The sequence below is a fragment of the Eulemur rufifrons genome, chromosome 9 (assembly GCF_041146395.1).
Source record: "Eulemur rufifrons isolate Redbay chromosome 9, OSU_ERuf_1, whole genome shotgun sequence".
Classification (NCBI taxonomy): domain Eukaryota; kingdom Metazoa; phylum Chordata; class Mammalia; order Primates; family Lemuridae; genus Eulemur; species Eulemur rufifrons.
This window is the reverse complement of record NC_090991.1, coordinates 42869894-42891051: the sequence shown is the minus strand read 5'-3', so window position 1 is coordinate 42891051 and position 21158 is coordinate 42869894. Positions and strand designations below refer to the sequence as shown.

At 38.1% G+C, this 21158-nt stretch overlaps 1 protein-coding gene across 3 annotated transcripts in view; it reads right to left on the bottom strand.

Annotated features, from left to right (window-relative positions):
- Positions 1 to 21158, bottom strand: part of TANC2 (tetratricopeptide repeat, ankyrin repeat and coiled-coil containing 2) — a 262133-nt gene that overhangs the window by 56190 nt on the left and 184785 nt on the right. For all 3 annotated transcript variants that reach the window (XM_069481593.1, XM_069481594.1, XM_069481597.1), the window contains 4 exons: positions 20427 to 20560; positions 14238 to 14469; positions 10292 to 10458; positions 6288 to 6895 (listed from right to left, as the gene is read on the bottom strand). In XM_069481593.1, coding sequence (XP_069337694.1) covers positions 6288 to 6895; positions 10292 to 10458; positions 14238 to 14469; positions 20427 to 20560 — 1141 coding nt within the window. The remainder of the gene's footprint in view (positions 1 to 6287; positions 6896 to 10291; positions 10459 to 14237; positions 14470 to 20426; positions 20561 to 21158) is intronic.

The window sequence follows — 21158 nt, the reverse complement described above, 5'->3', positions numbered from 1 at the left end:
TTTTAAAAAATCACTGGCTGCTGATGGAGAACGGATTGGAGGAGGGCAAAAGGGAGACCAATTTGGAGGCTAAAGTAACCCACATGAGAGCCCAGGATGTGGTCAGTAGAGATGGAAATAAATGGATACTTACAAGTAAAATTTGGGTGGTAGAACCAACTGGATATGCTGATGGCCACAGTAAATACATGTCTCATAGCTGTGGGTTCTTATGGTTGAGAGGATAGAAGCCTATTAGTGTTGATATTACTAAATGTAGAGATCTGCTTTTGAAAGTCTCTAGAGATATCTCTAGAGTGAACTGCTCTACTTACAAAAAAGAAAATGTGCTGTCATGTCCCACTAAGCCAGCAATAACTCCTGATTGTTATGCTGTTAATCTTGGTTTGAGAACCTAGGAAAACCTGTGGGATTCTTATTTTTTGATTCAGCCAGTGTTGCTTCAGAGACTCATTAAGAGGACAAATTAGCCTCTATTTCCTATGCTACTTTTAGTATCAAAAACTTCCCTTAGTCACTTGCCCCACTTTCTCCTCATTTTAGATTTTTAGATGAAGTTATTTTAACCAGTATTTGCTATATGGAACATATTAATCTTTAAAAATGCTACATATGTATATTTAAACATAAAAAAGCAGTATTACCTTCTTGTAGCACAAACAATATGGAAGAATACAAGTCTGTGTTTTCCTTAGTTGCCTCTTCCGTAAATATTTTATGAATGAATAAATGCATTTATGCTTGACAAGTTATAAAATGATGCTCTCTCTCCATCTTATCATTGACAGAACTATTTCTCTGTATGTATATGACTTAACAAACTTCTCACAAGTTTTTTGTTGTTGTAGTTTTTTTTTTTTTTGAGACAGGGTTTGACTCTGTTGTCCAGGCTAGAGTGCTGTGGCATCATCACAGCTCACTGCAACCTCAAACTCATGGGCTCAAGTGATCCTCCTGCCTCAGCCTCCCAAGTAGCTGGGACTACAGGTGTACACTACCATGCTTGGCTAAGTTTGTTTGTATTTTTTGCAGAGATGGGGTTTTGCATGTTGCTCAGCCTGGTCTCAAACTCTTGGCCTCAAGGAATCCTCCCCTGCTTTGGCCTCCCCAAGTGCTAGGATTACAGGCGTGAGTCACTGTGCCCAGCCTTCTTGTGAGTTTTTATGACAGTAAAAACAAGTAGTTCTTAGTTTTAACTGGGTTTGGGGAAGAATTCTGATTATCAGCTTTTTCTAAACTTCACTTTGGATTTGGAAAAGAAAAACAGTATTATTTATTGCAGCCCATCTTCTGATAGTCTGACAGTTTTAAAGATGGGACCAGTTTGCCTATTTGACTAGTAGGTATAGATCCCATGATTTATGTTGAGAGAAAACAAATTTGGAAAGTTGAAGGACATTCATGCATTGGTAAATTGGACATATTCCAAAATATGCATTAGATTTCATTGCAGGAAATTTCATTTGTCTTTTGCATCATATCACAAAAACATGACCATGGATCATCAGAGTAATACTTCAGATTTGAGCCTCAAATTTATTCTTGATGCCAACCAATAAAGGGTTAGAAACTGGTTTAGATAATACAGAAAAAAATGTTCATTGGCAAATTAGATAAATCCCCAATAATATTACAGTCAATGAAATCTCTCCCTGGAAATCACACATCTAAATCATGACATCAGAAGACTGATGACCCCTTAGTGGTAGATAGACAAGAATTACAAATGAAGCAGATCTAGACCCCGAAAAGAGATTAAAGAGATAATATTTCCAGGGAGGTAAGGTCATCCACTAATAGTCAAGTGTTAGTAAAAATGTTTGGTACACCTCCCTTCTCTTTGCTCTTCCAAACCTCCTCTCTTCCAAACCTCCTAAGGGCTGATTTAGTTCTAAGAGCCTCTTTTTTCTTCCCATGCATCATCACTTTGCTGAATTCTCTCCTAATGCTTTTAGAAAGCAGAACCCATCCTCCAACTTAAGGGTTTGTAGTGGGAGACTGCCATGGCTATCAGGAGCACTGACTTTGAGTTTGTGCTTCAGTGAGGGTAAGCTTAAATGTCGTCCTTCCTGGAGGCTCATGTTTGGATTAAAAAACCAAAATGACCACAAACTGTAACTCACCATTTTGTGGTCATTTCAAACCCATGTATTCTACAAGAAATCAGGTTGTACAGGCCCCTGGAATAGCTAATTTTCATTCTGGGGAGGATGCTCTCTATTTTTTCTTTAGACACGCTGCTTCTTTCCTGACACCTTGCTTTGTGGCATGAATTTTGGAGCATCAGGTTTCCAATGTATAGTTCACTAACATGGTCAAATAAATCAGGAAAAAAATCTCAACCAACCATTTATTACAAGCAATCAACTCTGATCATAAAGACTCAAGTACTCAACTATCCCTATAAGGTATGGTAGGATTTGTATAGCCTTTTCCCCTTTCCACTCACCATATGATTTGCTACTCTTAGTTTGAGAAAATCATGTCAAACAAAATTAGGCTTCCATATTAGGAAGCCACATTATTCGGTTGTGTCAGCTCAAGACTTATTATATAAAGTTCACAACAAGCTTTCTGTGTTTTATTCAAATATTTAAAAATAAGGCAGCTAAATCTTCTAACCTCCATGTCAAAATCTTACACATACATACTTTAAAATCAAAATGTTAATCTGAGAGCTGTTCCTATGGAAGGGTAAGCTAGATATCACACAAATTGAGATAATGAGGAAAGGAAGCAGAAAAAAGAGTGGAGATTTATTCAGAGCTAGCTTAAACCTATGTAGAAATACTAAGCAGTAATTGGACAGTACCACAGGGATGGTGGGCCCCAATTGTCTAGTCTACCAGCCTTAAATTTCAACCATTGAAGTCATTAACAGGTTGGATAATAACAAGGGCTGGTGACTACTTCTCTCAAATGCTTTATTGAAAATGTACAAATGGGTTTTCCATCTCCCTACTATTAGCATGATAGCAGGGATTAGTTTATTGGATTAGTGAGTTAACCTGATATCTCCGTGCCCAAAGGATTAAAACATAGGACAGATTAAGTTCAGGGTATGAAGGATGACAGTGGTGAACAGTGGAAAACAGAAAGTAGAATAGGCTGGTGTGGTCTACGGTTTGTGAGTGCTTCAAGGGGCATACTTTTATCTAGAATGCAAATCCAAAATCTTAGATGTTTTGGTATCATAAAAGATTCTTCAGTGATACTTTGCTTAGAGTTTGATGAACATGTGTGCGCGCGCGCACGCGCACACACACACACACACCCCACCCTGTTACCAACCCAAGAAAAGACATTATAACTCATTTCTTCCTATGATAAATATATACCTATGCAATATTAGGTCATTGTCTCTGATATGGCAATTCTCTGCCCAAATTCTAGGACAACAGGCAGTCTGATATTTAAAATAAAACTCAATCTCAGCTGTAGCACTGACCTCTGGCTCTGCTATTTCCCTTTTCTAGCACCATCCTCAGATTATTTTTTCAACTCGGGCAGAAGCTACCTCCTTGGGTGGCCTATTTTTGAAGAAGATCTACTTTTTGGCATCAGTAGAATATTATCATCTGTGTCTAATTCCCTAATAAGGTCAACAAGTTCAGGGTGAACAACTGAGTGTTGAAAGCCCAGGAAAATGGACTAGAAGAGATAAGAATGTTGTGTTGCATCTGGGAGCTCTCCTTATACCACAGAGATTTACATGTCAGGCACTGGTTTACCTGGTGTGATTTCAGAGGCGTTGAGTTGGTCTCCCCTGGTCTACTGAAATACATCAGAGCTCTAGAGAGAAGTTGGAGAGAAAGTGGAAAACAGAAGGGGAAACAGTGTGCAAGAAGTACAGGCTGAAGGCCACAAGGACAAACCCTGCCTGGTTAGAGTCTTGCTGATCAGACTTGCCTGAAATGGAAAGCAGTTGCAGCCAGTTTCTTTGAAAGGCCAGCTTGGACTTTGCCAATAGCATTAAATTCCTAGTGAATTTCCATCTCATTGACCCAGGGGGACTCAAGCTCTGGGATCAATACTTCAATACTTTAGTAACAAGGCTGGTGCCAGGCAGTTCTGAGGAGAAGGCTGAATTCCAACTGAAATGAAATCTAAGGAAGCTTTTTTGATAACCCCTCATGCTGTTCATAATTTTGTTCTGTCATTAAGTGAAATATGATGATTTCTTAGCAGCTGTGATATTCAACCACCAGGGAACAGACTCTACAGCATTTGAAGTTAGAAGTGTTTGCTCTTCTTGTCACAGTGAGTCAGGCTGTTGTTGCAAGACTCCTAGTTAATAAACAATGTCAAGAAGGTAAGCCTGTATAGGCATGGTATAGCTGCATAAAAACTGTATTTTCTTCTTTGAGGGCCACTGAGAATTTCATCTATTGTAGGGATACTGTTAATTCAGTGGTAGTCGGCTACCCTGGACCTTAGTTTTCAAGCCTCTGAGATGTCCCAGGATCTGAGGTCCCAGACCAGCTAGCAAAGTGTCTCTGGTTACTGATCTTAAAGTGTTTATTAGGCAATTCTAGATTAGTCTCTTTTTCTTAAATATATAGTTGCCAACTCTATATATAAGCATCAGCAGCAATACTAGTAGGATTTATAGTAAAATCCTTTTGGGGATGCCATACAATTCATAGAAAAGACTCAGACTATGTTTTTTTTGTTTCTCTTTTAAATCTGGTGCTAAAAATGCTAATAGCAGATTACTGGACAGCTGCTCTCCAATTAGCCACAGGATTTAGTCAAGGTATACCTAAAGAGTCTATTACTGCAAAGGGAGGGGAGGAAAAAGAACATGCCCTGAACACATTCTTTGTACTATGTACTATATGACTTCACTTAATTCTCACCAACTCTAGGAAGAAGGCATTATTATTGGTCATATGTAGATAAGAAAACTAAGTTTTAGAAACATTATATTATTTTTTCGAAGGTCACAGTTCCTAGAAGAGGAAGGATTTATATGCAGGTAATACGACTCAAAAGTTTATGTCCCTTCCACTTTGCTGTTTAAACAAACAGCATGTTTGTTTAAAAAGTTTCCCTCTCAGAGAAAATACCACAAAATCTACTGCTTGGTTTATTATCTTCATCAGAATCTGGAACTAAAGTTTCTGATGAATCAGCATGAAGTAGGCTGAGCAGCATGCCCACAAGCACAGTGGTCTCTAATAAGGCTTGGTGCAGGACATGGTCACAAGGGTAATAAAACCCCAACAGGATCAGAGAGTTTTAGTCTCTCTGATGAGTCATAGTGTGAGGCATAGTCAAATCTGGCTTATCTTCTTTTTGAGCCAAAATAAGGTCTGCATCTGCCAACTATTGTCGTTGGTGTGTTCTTTGTTTCCAGGAAATCAGTAATATACCTGGCATTTGAAAACATCTACTTTATTAAAGGCATAATTCTTTTAAAATGTTAGTGTGGCAGAGTAGAAAGCACACCCCACTAGGATGCCAGAGAACTAGGTTCTATCCAATAGAATGGGAAATGGTTTCGAATCTAGTCTGGTTTGTCGAGTTAAGAAAGACTTTCGAGTCAGGGTCAAGTTCACTGGGAAAGAGGGCTGGGGGTAAATCAGTGACATCTTCCATGTGTATGGGATGGAGAACTGGTGGTTTATACCGTGTATTTGCCATCCCTATTCTAGTCCCTCCTTTCTTCTCCCACTATTAACTTCATGACTTTGTGCAAGTTGATTCAGTATCTTAACACCTTTATAGAAAAATGGTGATAATGCCACCTTATTTATCTAAAGGCAGAGTGGACAGACCAGCTGATTTCTTGAAACCTTTTTCAGCTATGAGGTTTAAGATACCATTTTCCACTATCAATCTTAGCAGTGGCTGGACTTTACTGGGGTTAGCCATTGGTGACTTTAATGATGATAAGGCTTTTAAATGATTCTGTTCTAAGTCAAAGAGATGAACAATATATCAATTCTTTTTTCATGTCTGAAGAATACTGAGGCAGTCTGTTAAATGGCTAAATTAACTGTAGCCTTTGATCCCTACTGGGGTCAGTGAAAATTGTTTAGGAAAGCATAGGAATGGAGGGTAGCATTCTAAATATCTATGCAGATAACTGAGTCTTAAAGAAATAACATTGTGAGAAAATGAATTAGTTAACCTTATTATAGCCTTGCCTTGGGAAAAAACAGAGATGTCTCCTCTATGTGAAATGTTCAATGAAGAACACTTCTCACTAATTTCAATACCCATGCTCCATGCAATAAATACAAAATAGGTTCAGAATTGCTTATCATAGATCTTAGTCTTACCTGGGATCACACAGAAATTTGGTTTTCTCTCCTTCTTCTCTCCAGATAAGCCATTCTCGGAAAGAAGGATGTACAAACATACGAGTCATGTCTCTGCGTTTGATTAGGAACATGGATAGGTTCTCCATTCTCTGCTGAAAATCCTCCCATTCTAGTGTGCCTTCAATGCTACCAGCATTGATGGCCTGGAAGATATGCTCATCAGTCAGTGGGTGGAGAGAGGCCACTGCCACATTCAGGAGAGGCATTACCCGGTCAAAGGAAGACTGGGTTGGGAACTTCATATTGCACTGGAGTAAATAAACCTCTGAGAGCGAAACAGGAACTACTTTGTAGCTAGAGCTCTTTAACACTAGATAGCCTTTTTCTATGAGGTCAAATGTGAGTTTCAGGTATAGATAGGACCCTTGACTGAGGGTCTTGAGATGAGAACTGAGTTTGCCAAATGTAGTATTATCCATTTTGCCATTTAGTGAAATGTTATTCTGGATCTCTGAGCTGCTGTGTATCCGGTGCAGGATGTAAGCCTGCAGGTCCTGGTCTATGGCTTCATTCTCTTCTAGTCGATCCAAAAAAATCCTATGGAAAGGCAGCAGCTTGGTAATTTCCTAAAACAGATGGAGAGAGAGAGACAGACAGATAGACCTTCAGTTTTCCCTAACTCTCGTGATAAACTATGACGTCCACCAATTTATTCTGAACTTCTGAATGGCCAAAGAAAAGAGGAAAACATGATCAAGTATTAGTATCCATAAATTAAAACAAATCAGTTGCATGGGAGGGACACAACTTTTCCTAATATTGAGACTAAGGTAATTTTTTATGGGGCTTTGTAATGGGTACTTTAGGAGTGATTTCATGGTCAATATTCTTTTCTAAAATAAAAAGAAAATGGAGTGCTATATAACTCTTTTGTTGTAATTTTTCTCAGTGTAAACAAAGGCATGACGCCAAAGTACAATTCTGTAAGAAAAATGCATAAGGATTTAAAGAATGCCATAGAAAAACATGGCTTACTACCTCTCCGAATAAAATGACTACATTTTAAATGTAGTTCTTCTGGAGATGTCTTAGCTGAAAGGGAGGCTTCTAATAGTAGGAAGTTTGGCACCTTGATGATCTGCTTGGAAATTATATTGGGGGAAGGTGATAGGGCTTTGTGATGACTCATATACTAGATTCCATCCTTCCTATTTACTTATGGACTTTCCTCCTGCAAGTATCCATTCTCTTTCTGGCATCAATTTCTTCTCAGATCACACAGACATGAACCCCATATTCCTCCCTCCAGCTACTACTCTATATCTCTGTTCCTATTTTTAGCAAAACTTCACAGATGAATTTTCTCTACTTGCTATTTCTAACTCCTCTCTTCCCATTCTCGCCTCCATTTGTTCCAATCAGGCTTCACCCACAACACTTCACTGAAATGGTTTCTTGTGAAGGTTATCAGTAATCTTCATCTTGCCAAATCCAATAATCAAGTTTTAGTTCTAATCTTCCTGAACCTCTCAGCAGTGTTTGACACAGCTGATCATACCTTTCTGTACTTTTTTTTTTTGAGGGAGTCACTTTCTGTAGTTTGCTTCCATAGCATGTCCCCCTCATTTCCATCTGAGCACATTTGCCACTCTTATCTAGCCTTTTATGCTGGCTCCTCTTTCATTTCCCAACCTATCCAGGGCTCAAGTCTCCAATCTTTTCTCTTCTCCAGCCATTCTTCTTCCCTAAAACAGTTTATTTAGTCCCATCTATATGTGGATATCACCTATGTGTGGATGATGCCTAACTTTGTTTCCAGCTTAGTTACCTCCCCTGAGTTCCCATCTTACATCTCTGTCTACTGAACATTTACACTAGGATGTTTTATAGACAAACCTAATGTGACCAAATTAGAACTACTAAATTCTGTCCCCAACCACAAAACTTTCCCTGTGTCAATAAATGGCACTTCCATTGACTCTATGACCAAATCCTAGGAACTATCTGTGATCTTTCTCTTTTCCTCAAATCATCATTCACCCATTTGCTCACCAAAAACCAGGGATTCATTCCTGAATCTTCTCTCTTGCTCACACTCACATTCAGCCCATCACCATGTCCTTTTACTTGCCTTCAAAATACAGTTCAAATATGACCACTTCACATGGTCTCTGCCATTACCACTCTAGTCTAAGCCACCATCATCTTTCACTTGTATTCTGCTTCCATTCTTGATACCCTATAATTATCTAGACAACCAGTAGAGATTTTTTAAAAGGTATATCAGATCTCATCACTTAATAAGGCTCCCTGGAGGGACCTTTCCTACCTACTCTATCTAAAACAACTACTATCTCCATTTATCCCTTTACCTATTTTATTTTCCTTCATAGCACTTAACACTACCTATAATTTTAGTATATGTTTAACTTTTTACTTATTTATTGCTTGTGTTCCTTACTAGAATATAGCCTTTTTGAGGGCAGGGATATTGTCTGTCTCGTTCATTGTTGAGTTCCCAGGCCCTAGAACAGTGCCTGAAATACTCTTAAGTACTTAAAAAATGTGGAAATAATGAATGATCAAATGTGAGGGCTCCTTTTTTAAAACTTATGAATTATTTCACTGTCAGAACTGAGAGAAAATAATTTTTAAAAATTCTTAGTTGAAGTGAAGGGAGTATGTGGGAAGTTACTATAGGTCTCTATCCATGAAGACACTGAAATTTGGACTTTGTAGACTAATGTGTATGGAAATTTTTCTGTTTTTTTGGCATAGCTGAAAATTTAAAGTCATCTGCTCTACCCAGATATACTTAAAATTTCTTTTGAGATTGCACATGATATTATGTGAAAACAGGTATGAGGATAACATCTCCTAAGCATACATTTGGTAAAAGTAGTCAGAGATTGTGTTCCTGGAGGTTTCTTTTATTCATCCTTCATCTTTAACAACCAAGCTACTCACCAATAATGATAGGTTGTATAATTTTTTAGTTGTAAAGATACATTGATGGTGATTCATCCACATTCTTTAACTCAAATTACTTTCAGATTGGTAATAAACATATGTGAGGTGGTGGACAGGATTAGAAATGTAGTTTCTGATCATGGAAAGCAGTAAAGCTAATTGGTCAATATATAGGAATAACACTAAATGCTCAGGAGAAGGGAAAAGAAGGGACTTAAATGCACAGACTATTTTCTGTGCAGTAGTACTTATTATAAGGGGGTTGCATGAAAATAGTGGGATGGGTATATGATGTAAAACAGAAAAAAGGGTGAAAAACACTGTTCCAAACCAAGTGTGAATATGTAAAAGAATGGGAGATATCAATTCAGCTACAAAGAGAATCGTGGAGAAGGTGGAGTTATTTATTTTTAGCCCATATATTTTTACAGGCTCATCCCACATTCCTGGTCCTCCTTCTAGGCCATTAAGTGTCCTGTGAGTGAGCAGGGAAGGTAATTAGGAAAAAAAACCCACTTATCTCCCAGTTGTAGTAAATTTAATCTAAGGCCCTAGTATTGCCCACATTTGTTAGAGGAGGGTATATACAGAAGAAAAGTCCACCTTCATGCTACAGAAAGTTGTTCAAGTAGAAGCAGATGGAGGAATGACAAAATGTGACTCTAGACTGTAGACTGAACTGCATTTTGCATAGCATTAAATGATAAAAGTGAAACAAAAGTCAAAGTGTTAGAGACTTTCTTTGCACTGTTGTCCTCAGTAGAGTCTAGAAAAATGGAATTTCTTTTCATGTTATTTTGAGGGACATTTTATCAAACCTCATCCAAGGCAATGGGAATGGGGATCTGGGAGTTACAGAGAATGTTCTTTCTAGATTATATCTCTTACTCTCAAAATACAACAATTCTTTGAGAATTATTATTGCTAATGCTCTAAGATATGGTAGAGGTTTAGAAAGCATTGTCACTAAGGGAATTGTGACCTAGAACTTTTTCAGTTTATGTCCTTTCCAAGGGAAATAATTTATGGTTTAACAGCAAACAAACACATACCTGTAAACTGGTCCTAACTGTTACAATTAGTTTGAGCCAAGAAGGAAATTTTCCAATCATTTTACTCAGAAATGATACAATTGTATCCCCATAATCCGGTTTGTGAAATTCTGCTTCATTTAATCCATCAATTAAAATGATGAAATCTTCATCTGGGATTTTTCTCTCTGAGATAGAAAGAAACAAATTACTTAATAACTACCAAGTGGATGAGTTCTTATTGGGTCTCTGATCACATATCTGTTTGGAAAAAAAAAATTAGAAAAGGCCTCTCATGTGTTTATCGAATGCTCAAGGTACATAATTAATATTATAAAGCCATGGAATAATTCATTTAGTATATTTATTTTGCTTTTCATCAGATGTGAAAGCTTTTGTCACATATGAGTATATATATCATCATTTTCAGAAATCCCCATGTTAACAGTTGTGAGACAGCCTGAACACTGGAGTTATGAAAATTTGCTACATGGAAATTAATTTTTCTGTTACACATGGAAAAGTGAAAAGAAATGTGTTCTGGGTTTTTTTTTTTTTTTTTTAATCTCATAGCATTAAAGAGAATAGTATCATATATTCTTATGAGAATTTCCCAAAAAAGGTCTAATTTAAAGTCTAAAGTAGTATTTAGGACTACATGTGAATGTGTAGTGGGAAGGAAGGGATGGAGGAACAGAGAAAAGGAATCCCAGCCAAACAGATAGACCTGAATGAGGCAGGTTAGATCCCAAGATCCTAGCAGCTTCTTAGACCTGAGGTCCCCAACCCTCAGGCCGTAGAACGATACCAGTCTGTGGCCTATTAGGAACTGGGCCGCCAAGCAAGAGGTGAGTGGTGGGCTAGCAAGGGAAGCTTCATCTGTATTTACAGCTGCTCCCCATTGCTCGTATCACCGCAAAAGCTCCACCTCCTGTCAGATCAGCAGCAGCATTAAATTCTCATAGATTCTCTACTGTAAACTGTGCATGTGAGGGATCTAGGTTGCATGCTCCTTATGAGAATCTAAGGCCTGATGATCTGAGGTGGAGCTGAGGCGGTGATGCTAGTGCTGGGGAGCAGCATAAATACAGATGAAGCTTCGCTCCCGCTGCTCACCTCCTGCTGTGTGGCCCAGGTTCCTAACAGACCATGGACCCCCATGCCTAGAGGTGGGGACTGCAGTTCTAAAGGGAAGAAAGCAGAGGGAAGAGCATAAAAATCACTGGATACTTGAAGTGAGAAATAGGTTTTATCTGAGGAGGAAAAAGAAGATAGAGCTGGGGACACAAGAAAAAGTCTGTTGATTTCTGTACAAGATTGGCTGTGCCTTTAAAAGACAAGATCAATCGAAACTGTACATATTATTTTGGTTTCACAATTGAAAATATACAGATCTTTTGCAATGATTAATAAGCCTTTATATTTTCCCCCTAAACATAAGGTTTATATAAAGGAATTTAATTTCAATATCCTGAATACTACACGTCAGTTCTCGAATTATGAAGAGTTTTAACTATTACTTTGATTTGGCAACTTTTTAGGCAGAGAAATGAACTATGGATTCCAGCTAAAACTTTTAACAATGATTATTAATGAAATGGCATTCTAGATGACACAGCACTAAGAAAATACAATATTGCTCTAGGGAGTCCGAAGTATTAAGAATAGCCAGGTGTGGTGGTATGCACCTGCAGCCCCACATACTGGGGAAGCTGAGGTCGGGCAATCCTTTGAGCCCAGGAGTTCAAGACCAGCATAAGCAACATAGTGAGATCTTGTCTCAAAAAAAAAAAAAAAAAAAAAAAAAACCAAAACCAGCCAACCAACAAACAAATGAACAAAAGTATTAAGGAAGAGTTAAGGAAGAGAGAGGAACCGCTTGGAACTAGCTAAGATTTACCTAAGCCCATTTACTAAATTCTTTAATTTCACTTTGCAATGTTTTCACTGTGCTTTCACTATGGAGCTCTTACACATCTTTTAAAAATTCATTCTTAAGTAATATGTTTTTTTGATGCTACTGAAAACAGCCAGGGGTTACTTGAATGGTTGAGGTGGGGGCTAGAAGTTGGAATCACTTGGGGGCTTCCTCAGTGATACGTTTGGTACATCTGGAACGACTTGAAGAAGACTGGAGCAGTTGCTTGGACTCTCCGTATAGTTTGTACTTCTCCACAGCATGGTGAACTTAGGACAGTCAGACTTCTCACATGGCAACACATGCCTCCAAATGCAAGTGTTTCAGTGGACAAGATGGAAACTGCATAGCTATTTATGATCTAGTCTCAGATGTCCCATAGCATCACTTTGTAGTCTAAAGCAGGCACAAGCCTGCCCAGATATAAGGGGAGGAGACACAGACCTTAACTCTCAATGGAAGTAATGCCAAAGAATTTGCAGCCATGTTTTAAACACAGGGTACATAAGGATAAAAATGAATAATAAGGTTGAAAAGTAGCTTACATGCTGGCCATCAAGTATCTTGACTATTAGATTAAGGAGCTAGAAGTTAATTCAGTAGGCAATAAGGAATCATTGGATTCTGAACTGGGAAATTATGTGATCAGAGAAATGCTCTATGAAACTTTACCTGGAAGACTGGAGAGAGCTCCCCGACCAGGCATGCCATGAATGGGTTAGAGGTGTGCTTAAAATTCAGCCCTCAGGGAATCTGAGGCCTCATACAGCTGTAGCCTCAGGGCTAGTCATGTTCAGCCATGAAGAGTCATACATTTTTATCCTAGTATGCTGTACAAATTTTTATAATTTTCTAAGTGTGTTATGATGTGAAAGAAACATTAAACCAGAGAACCACATAAGACCGGGAAGGGGTCATAATATAGATATGACATCATGGGCAGCTGAATAGCTCTCGGGATAATAATGGTAGAAATAAATGAGATGGATGTGAGAAACATCGTGAAGGAAGAATTAACAGGTTTTAGAGCTTGACTGACTGTACGGGAAATGTGCTTAGCAATACTTGTGGAGAAACTCCAAGGTTTAAACAGGTTTAGGGTATAGTCAAGGTAATAGGTAGCAGAGATAGAGACAGAGGTCATCAGAGAAAAAAGAGAAATTTTGATATCCAAATAACCAGCATGGAAGCTGAAATAACTGCAGATGATGGCCCAGAGAAATTATAATCACCTTTATCTTATAAGTACTTCTAAAACCCTTGAGAAAGGTATATAAGTCTCTCAGGAATAAGCATGCTTGCTCAGGAATCTCATGCGTGCTCAAAACCTTTTTGGATTCCAGCACTGAGAAACATTGTTAAGGGTATGGGGCAGAAAGACTTATGAAGGTATGCACCATGAATGGTTGCACTTAGGCCACAGCTGACACTGCAACTGCAGAGGGAAAAGGGAGGAAAGGCATGAATGAGAGTGGGAGATGGAGTCCATTTAATTTTTTTCCACTTTTTAAAAATAACAGCTTTCCTAAGATATAATTTATGTACTATAAAATATCCTTATACCTTGGAAATATCTTTTAGAGTGTAGAATTAAGTGATTTCTAGTACATACACAGGCTTGTGCAATCCTGGATGCTATTCCACTTTACCTGAACTGATGTGGTAATACATATTACGTAAAGACTGGGGAGATTTCTAAGCATAGAAACTCCACAACACTAAGTTGGAGCCATAACTTTACTGACTTATTTGAACTCCACAGAAAGGACTGAAAGCTCTGTTACCTTTAGTCCAAAAAAAGGGTATTATATTTAGAAACGAGAATGAAAATTTATATAAAGAAAGGAAGAAGCGGCAGTTAATGCAGGAATTTGTTTTTTTTTCCCCCCTAAGTAAAATCTTTTATCTGTTAACTGTATCCTATAGGACATCAGGTATGGAACATTTAGTTTTGGCAATGTGATAAAAACAGTCATTTCTATAGCATGACTGAGGTGACCTTGAGCTCCAAAGCCTCCATGTTTCACCTCCTTTGAACCTTATCTGTACCTTTGTGGAGATTCTCCAGGGGCTCCAGGACTCCCCTCCTGAAGGAGGCCATGGGGTCTTGAACACAGGACCGCAGGCTCAGCATGCTCTGCAGATGAGGCTCTCGAAGAAGTTGCTCCCGATAGGCTGTCAGCTGAGGTGAGCGGCAGAGCAGGGCAGCAACATTGTGGACAAATTCTGGTACCAGGCAGGTGTAGGCATTATCTGCTTGGCAATAGTGATAGGCAACCACCTACAAAAGAAAGGTGAGAATACAAACAGGCTTATCAGTAGCAAGAACAATAGCTATGGTTATTATATGATCATTCTGTAATACTGTCTTTTTTCTCTTTTTTGAGACAGGGTCTTGCTCTGTTACCTGGGCTAGAGTGCAGTGACATCATCATAGCTCACTGCAACCTCAAATTCCTGGGCTCAAGCGATCCTCCTGCCTTAGCCTCCCAAGTAGTGGGGACCACAGGCATTCACCACCACACCCAGCTAATTTTTGTAGAGATGGGGTCTTACTCTTGCGCAGGCTGATCTCGAACTCCTGGCCTCAAGCAATACTCCTGCCTCAGCCTTCCAAAGTGCTAGGATTACAGGCGTGAGCTACTGTGCCTCACCAATACTGTCTTTTATCTTTCCATTCCTCAACTTTTCAAGTAAATATAAAAGTTGCTAACTCAGAAACTGCCTGATTTATGTAAGATCAGAAATTTGAAATACTATTTCTATTGTATATATATGATATCACAACCCAGAATTAAAATTTGTAAGTAAAAATTGAGTTTTCCTTCTGGATTATAAAAAATATGAAGCAAGCCTGAGAATGAAGATTTACATTAACACTGCTAAGATTTATTTAGCCTGGAGCAGTACAGGAAAAGAGTCTAAACTTGTAACAAAACATTAGGAATAAAATATTCAGAGAAAAATCAAGTTAGTCTCAACAAATACATATGCTTTCATCATGTTCTTGATTACAGTTGTGTTATAAACTAAGCCTTATAAACATAAAATAATTCAGATTTAAAAATCAGCATTAAATGTTTTCTGAGTACCCAGAGACAGAATATCAGAATCAGAATTACACAAAAGGAAGAAGAAAAGGGGTGAGATTTTGTTAGATATAGGTCTTAAATTCAAAGAACTTAGAAAATTTATGAGTCTTAAATACCATCTAGGGACTGGGCTGTCTGGCTAGAACTTGAAGTTTTAGGCTGTTTTTTTTTGTTTCTGCATAGTGCTCACTTCATATATCTTCTCATTGTTTTCTTTGCCTCAAGGGCAAGTACAGAGGGTAATTTTAATCTAGAACACTTTTCTGGCTCATTACTACCCAGAAAAGTGATGGAATTATAGAAAGTATGAAAATGTCAGGGGACATTCAGCTTGAATGTATGGAAAGCACCTGGCATGGTCTTCAGCACATAATAAGTACCCAGTAACATCAGCTGACAGTGCCACTACCATCATCATCATCTTTATCTTCCATATCCTCACCATCATCATTACAGTCCTCACGGATCCGTTACTCTATCTTTTCTTAGCTACTAGCTTTGTGCCTATGGGCATCTCAAATTTGTCCTAGGGGCATTGATGGATATACAACTGGGATTTGAGCTCTTCAGTCATTTCTAGAGAACAGTCATCCGCTAAAGAGTTCCGCTTAATCTATGGGTATGGTCATCCTAGCTCTTGTAACACATGCTGAAAATGTCAACTTTTTTTAAAAAACACCTAAAACCATTCTCATTAAACATAAAAAGAAAAATCAAACTACACAGGAAATATCACTACATAAAGTTGAAGATAGGAACTGGTTGTGAGTGAAGCAATGAAGTCTGAGTATAATATGGAAACTGAAAATCAGAGGTTGAATTTTTAAAATCTCCACTCTTTTCTTTAGATAAATCAGTCATTGCTTTATTATCTACCTTAAACATAATGTAAGGAATCCAAAGAGAAAACTAGTCAATAACTGATCTGTCCTCTCCATGAACAGTGAAAGTCAATGGTTATGTCTACATGGGTATAAATCTCCACTTGATAAAAAGCAAACAATAAACCTCTGAATCAGTATGAACTTTCATCATATTTCCCTTCAATTGATTCCACATGTTGAGGCCAAGAAGAGCTGAACAAATCAACTATAACTTACCTTTTACTTAAAGTAACAGGGTAACATTTTAACGACAAAAATTCTTAAATTTAGAAAAAGGGTTCTTTTACTCATTTCATTAAAAATCATCTGTGCTCTTGGCTGAATAAAGTTTCTTCTAACAAAGGTCAATGCTCAAGTTGTACCTTCTGTGGCTGCCTTTCTTACTTTTCATTTAAAATTCTTCTTTGGCATTCCAAATATAAAGTCTTGATTCCTTTTCAGAATTCAGGTAGAAAAACCATTCAACAACTTTGCTAGATTTGTACTGTGGCTCAAAATAGGTTATTTACTAGACATTTCAAAGTAGATATGTAGTATGTATATATACATACAATCTGTCAACAACTTTTGGTACTTCCCCCAAATTTTCTTTTCTTTTTTTTTTTTTGAGACAGAGTCTCACTCTGTTGCCCAGGCTAGAGTGAGTGCCGTGGCGTCAGCCTAGCTCACAGCAACCTCAAACTCCTGAGCTCAAGGGATCCTCCTGTCTCAGCCTCCCGAGTAGCTGGGACTACAGGCATGCACCACCATGCCCGGCTAATTTTTTCTATATATATTTTTAGCTGTCCATATAATTTCTTTCTATTTTTAGTAGAGATGGGGTCTCGCTCTTGCTCAGGCTGGTCTCGAACTCCTGAGCTCAAACGATCCGCCCACCTCGGCCTCCCAGAGTGCTAGGATTACAGGCGTGAGCCACCGCGCCCGGCCCCAAATTTTCTATTAATATTACCTACAACAAGAAGTCTGGAAATGTAGGTTTTTTTCTTCACTCTCTTATTGTACTAACGCTCAGTGACAAATACTGCATCATTCCCCTCATCGTTGAAGAAGTCATCACGTACATCCATAGTCACTATTATTACAACTTCTTGGAAATGGTTCAGGATTAGTCTACTCCCAATAAATCAGCAAGTAAAACCTTTTTCTTTGGTGAATTCTTGTCTCTCAAAATGACTTGTCCTAAATTTATTTTTAGTAATATCTTTCTTACATTATTAATTTTTTCATCTCAGGTCTTCCTTATGTTAAATCTCTTAACTTTTTGTTAAAACAATTTTATCCAGAGTATATCTGGTATGACCAGAATTGCATTAATTCTTCAGAAGAAGATGGCAAGTAAATTTTAGGTTAGCCTTATGAGGGAAGAAGGAAAAGGGCAGGCCTGTAGGCTATATAGACAAAGAAAAGACTGTAGGTCAGTCTAGCCTTATATATAAAATCTTTTGATTTAATGTTGCATCCAAGGAATGACAAAACTCATCATAAATCTCATCAAAGGGATTAAGTGGCAGCAAATTTGTCAAGCTTCTGTTAAAAGTCATGGGCCTTCACTTTCCACAGTCCATTATCTACTTCAAATGAATAATCTGTGACAGCATTAAGCCAGTCTCACATAAATAAAAGGCAGTTTTGAATATCTGAAATTCCTTTGGACATAAAAATCTAATTCACATACTGATTGGTATTTACATCATTTAAACAAACTACAATGTTACAACTGCCCTTCCCTCAGGTCTGCCCTTATACTCTTATTCCTCACCTCCTTTTTAACACTTCTGAGAACGTCTTATTCCTCACATCACCTGATTGATTTCCTAATCAGCACAACCCTTCCAACTCTCAAGTTTGGTTTTCACTAAGCTTTTTAGTTTAATCAAATCCCATTTATTAGTTTTTGTTGTTGCCATGATTGCCAGTGGGGTATTTTTCATAAATTCTTTGCCTATGCCAAGAGTTTTCCCTACATCTTCCTGCAGAATTCTTATGATTTCATGCCTTAGATCTAAGTCTTTTGTCCATCTTGAATTAATTTTTGTGAGTGCTGAGAAGCAGAGGTCCTATTTCATTCTTCTGCATATGGCTACCTGATTTCCCAGAACCATTTATTGAATAGGGCTTCTTTTCCCCAGTGTACACTGTTGTCTGCTTTGTCAAAGATCAGTTTGGTGTAGGGAGATGGTTTTATATCTGGGTTCTCTGTTCTGTTCCCTTGGTCTATGTCTCTATTTTTGTACCAATAGCATGCTGTTTTGGTTACTATAGCCTTGTAGTATAGTTTGAAGTTTGGTAATGTGATGCCTCCAGATTTTTTTTTTTTTTTTTTTTTTTGCTTAAGATTGCTTTGGCTATTTGAGCTCTCTTCTGGTCACAAACAAAGCGTAGAATTATTTTTTCTAGATTTGTGAAGTATGACTTTGGTAACTTGACAGGGATGGTGTTGAACCTGTAAATCACTTTGGGTAGTATGGACATTTTAACAATGCTGATTCTACCTATCCATGAGCATGGTATGTTTTTCCATTTGTTTGTATCCTCTATGATTTCTTTCCTCAGAGTTTTGTAGTTCTCCTTGTAGAGATCTATGACCTCCTTGGCTAAGTATATTCCTAGATATTTTAGTTTTTTATAGCCACTGTGAATGATATTGAGACTTAGACTTAACTCTCAGCTTGATTATTAATATTAGTATATAGAAATGCTGATTTATGTACATTGATTTTGTTGATTTTTGTATCCTGAGACTTTGCTGAATTTATTAATAGTTATCAATTCCAGGAGACTCTTGGTGGAATCTTTGGGGTTTTCTAGATACAAGATCATATCATCAGCAAAGAGTGATAGTTTGACCTCCTCTTTCCCAGTTTGGATACTTTAATATTCTTCTCTTGCCTGATTGCCCTGGCTAGGACTTCCAGCACTATGTTGAACAGGAGTGGTGACAATGGGCATCCTTGTCTTGTTCCAGTTCTTAAGGGGAATGCTTTCAACTTTTCCACATTCAGTATGATATTGGCTGTGAGTCTGTCATATGTGGCTCTTATAATTCTGAGATATGTTCCTTCTATGCCTAGTTTGTTGAGGGTTTTTTATCATTAGAGGGTGCTGGATTTTGTCAAATGTTTTCTCTGAATATATTGAGAGGATCATTTCATTTTTTGTTGTGTCCTTACCTGACTTTGGTATTAAAGAGATACTGGCTTCATAGAATGAGTTGGGGAGGATTCCCTCCTCGGTGTTATGGAATAATTTCTGCAGTACGGGTACCAGTTTTTCTTTGTAGGTCTGGTAGAATTTGGCTGTGAATCTGTCTGCACCTAACACAGGAACTCCCAGGGTATTTTTTTTTTTGGAAGACTTTTTATTACTGCTTCAATCTTACCACTTATTATTGGTCTGTTCAGGAGTTCTATTTCTTCCTGACTGAGCTCAGGATGGCTTTAGCTGCTGCCTGATCCCCACCATGCCTATTGTCTGGTGCAACGACTCTGCACAGACTCCAGGGAGGTCTCCAGTCCGACCAGATAGAGGTCTGTGGTAGTGGAGGGAGCCATCTCACAACTCACACAGTGCCAGCAGGATGAGCGTGGTGCCCCAGCGCTTTATCCTCCTATTCTTCCCCACGTGTTCTCTGATCTTGTTATATATATATTGCCGACACCTTTTTTCCCCCCCACACTGTGTCACATGTTGCTTCTCTGTGATTTCACAATGTTGGTTCAGAGAAGAGTGATCTGTATGTAGGCAGGTGCCTGCATTTTTCACTTCTTTCCTTGGAGGTGGCATGCTTGCAGGCTGCTTCTAGTCTGCCATTTTTTTAAAGTCTCGAATTGCTGGATTTAAGCATTATTTGATTTTTCTATGTGCATACATGACTTTGAGAAAAACAGAAATTTCAAACTCAAATGTATAAAGAATATTATGGACAGTATAGTACAGCAGGAAGAGTTTTGATTTAGCAATGAAAACGTAAAACTATTGATTACTTATACTGTGACATTGGGTAAATCATATCACTTCTTTGAGTTTCAACTTCCTTGTCTATTCACTACAAGATTTTACTTCTAAGGGTCTCTCTAGCTCTAAGGCTCTGATCCAATCATAATATTCTTCTAGGAATAGCAAAGAAAGAGAAACTTTTCTATGTGTGCTCACGGTATATCTTTACATATTTCTGTTCACTTAGCCAAGGGTCTCCCTACCTTTGCCTTCTTAACGTTAAAAAACGGAACTAGCATGTTCACAACTTGGGAATCCTATTGTACCTGTGAAGCTAGTCTTCGCATGGCCTCCTCCTGCCGCCTGCGCATTTCTGGTGTTCCTGGACAGCTTCCACTGGTGATGGATGAGTGGGCTGATGGTGGCTGTGTGAGTGGCAGCTCTCTGTTGGCATCCACATCTGGATTAAAAAGATGAGAGTTTGCATCAGATAATCATAAAACTCTGAATTAAAGAAAGATTAAATTCCATTTGTTTTATACCCAGCAATTCCAGTCTTACATATATATCCAAAAGAAATAAAAACACATGTCCACGCAAAAACTTGTACATAAGTGTTCATAGAAGCATGATTCATCACAGCCAAAAAGTGGAAACAACCTGAAGTCCATCAGCTGATGAATGGATAAATGTGGTATGGATCCATATAAAGGATCCATTGTTTATACTCAACAATAAAAGGAAATCAGATACTGATACAAGCTACAACATGTAATTGTTGTAGCTAAGTCAAAGAAGTCAGTCAAAAAAAAGATCACATAGTATATGATTCTATTTATATAAAATTCCCATAATAGGGAAATCCATAGAAACGGGAAGTAATTAATGGTTACCTAAGGCTGAAGAGAGGGGTAAGGGAGAGAATGGGGATTAACTGCTAATAGGCATGGGTTTCTTTTACGGGGTCAAAAAGGATCTAAAATTAGATTATGGTGATTGTTGTACAAACCTGTGAATTATACTAAAGATACTGAACGCTTTAAATGGGTGAATTGTAT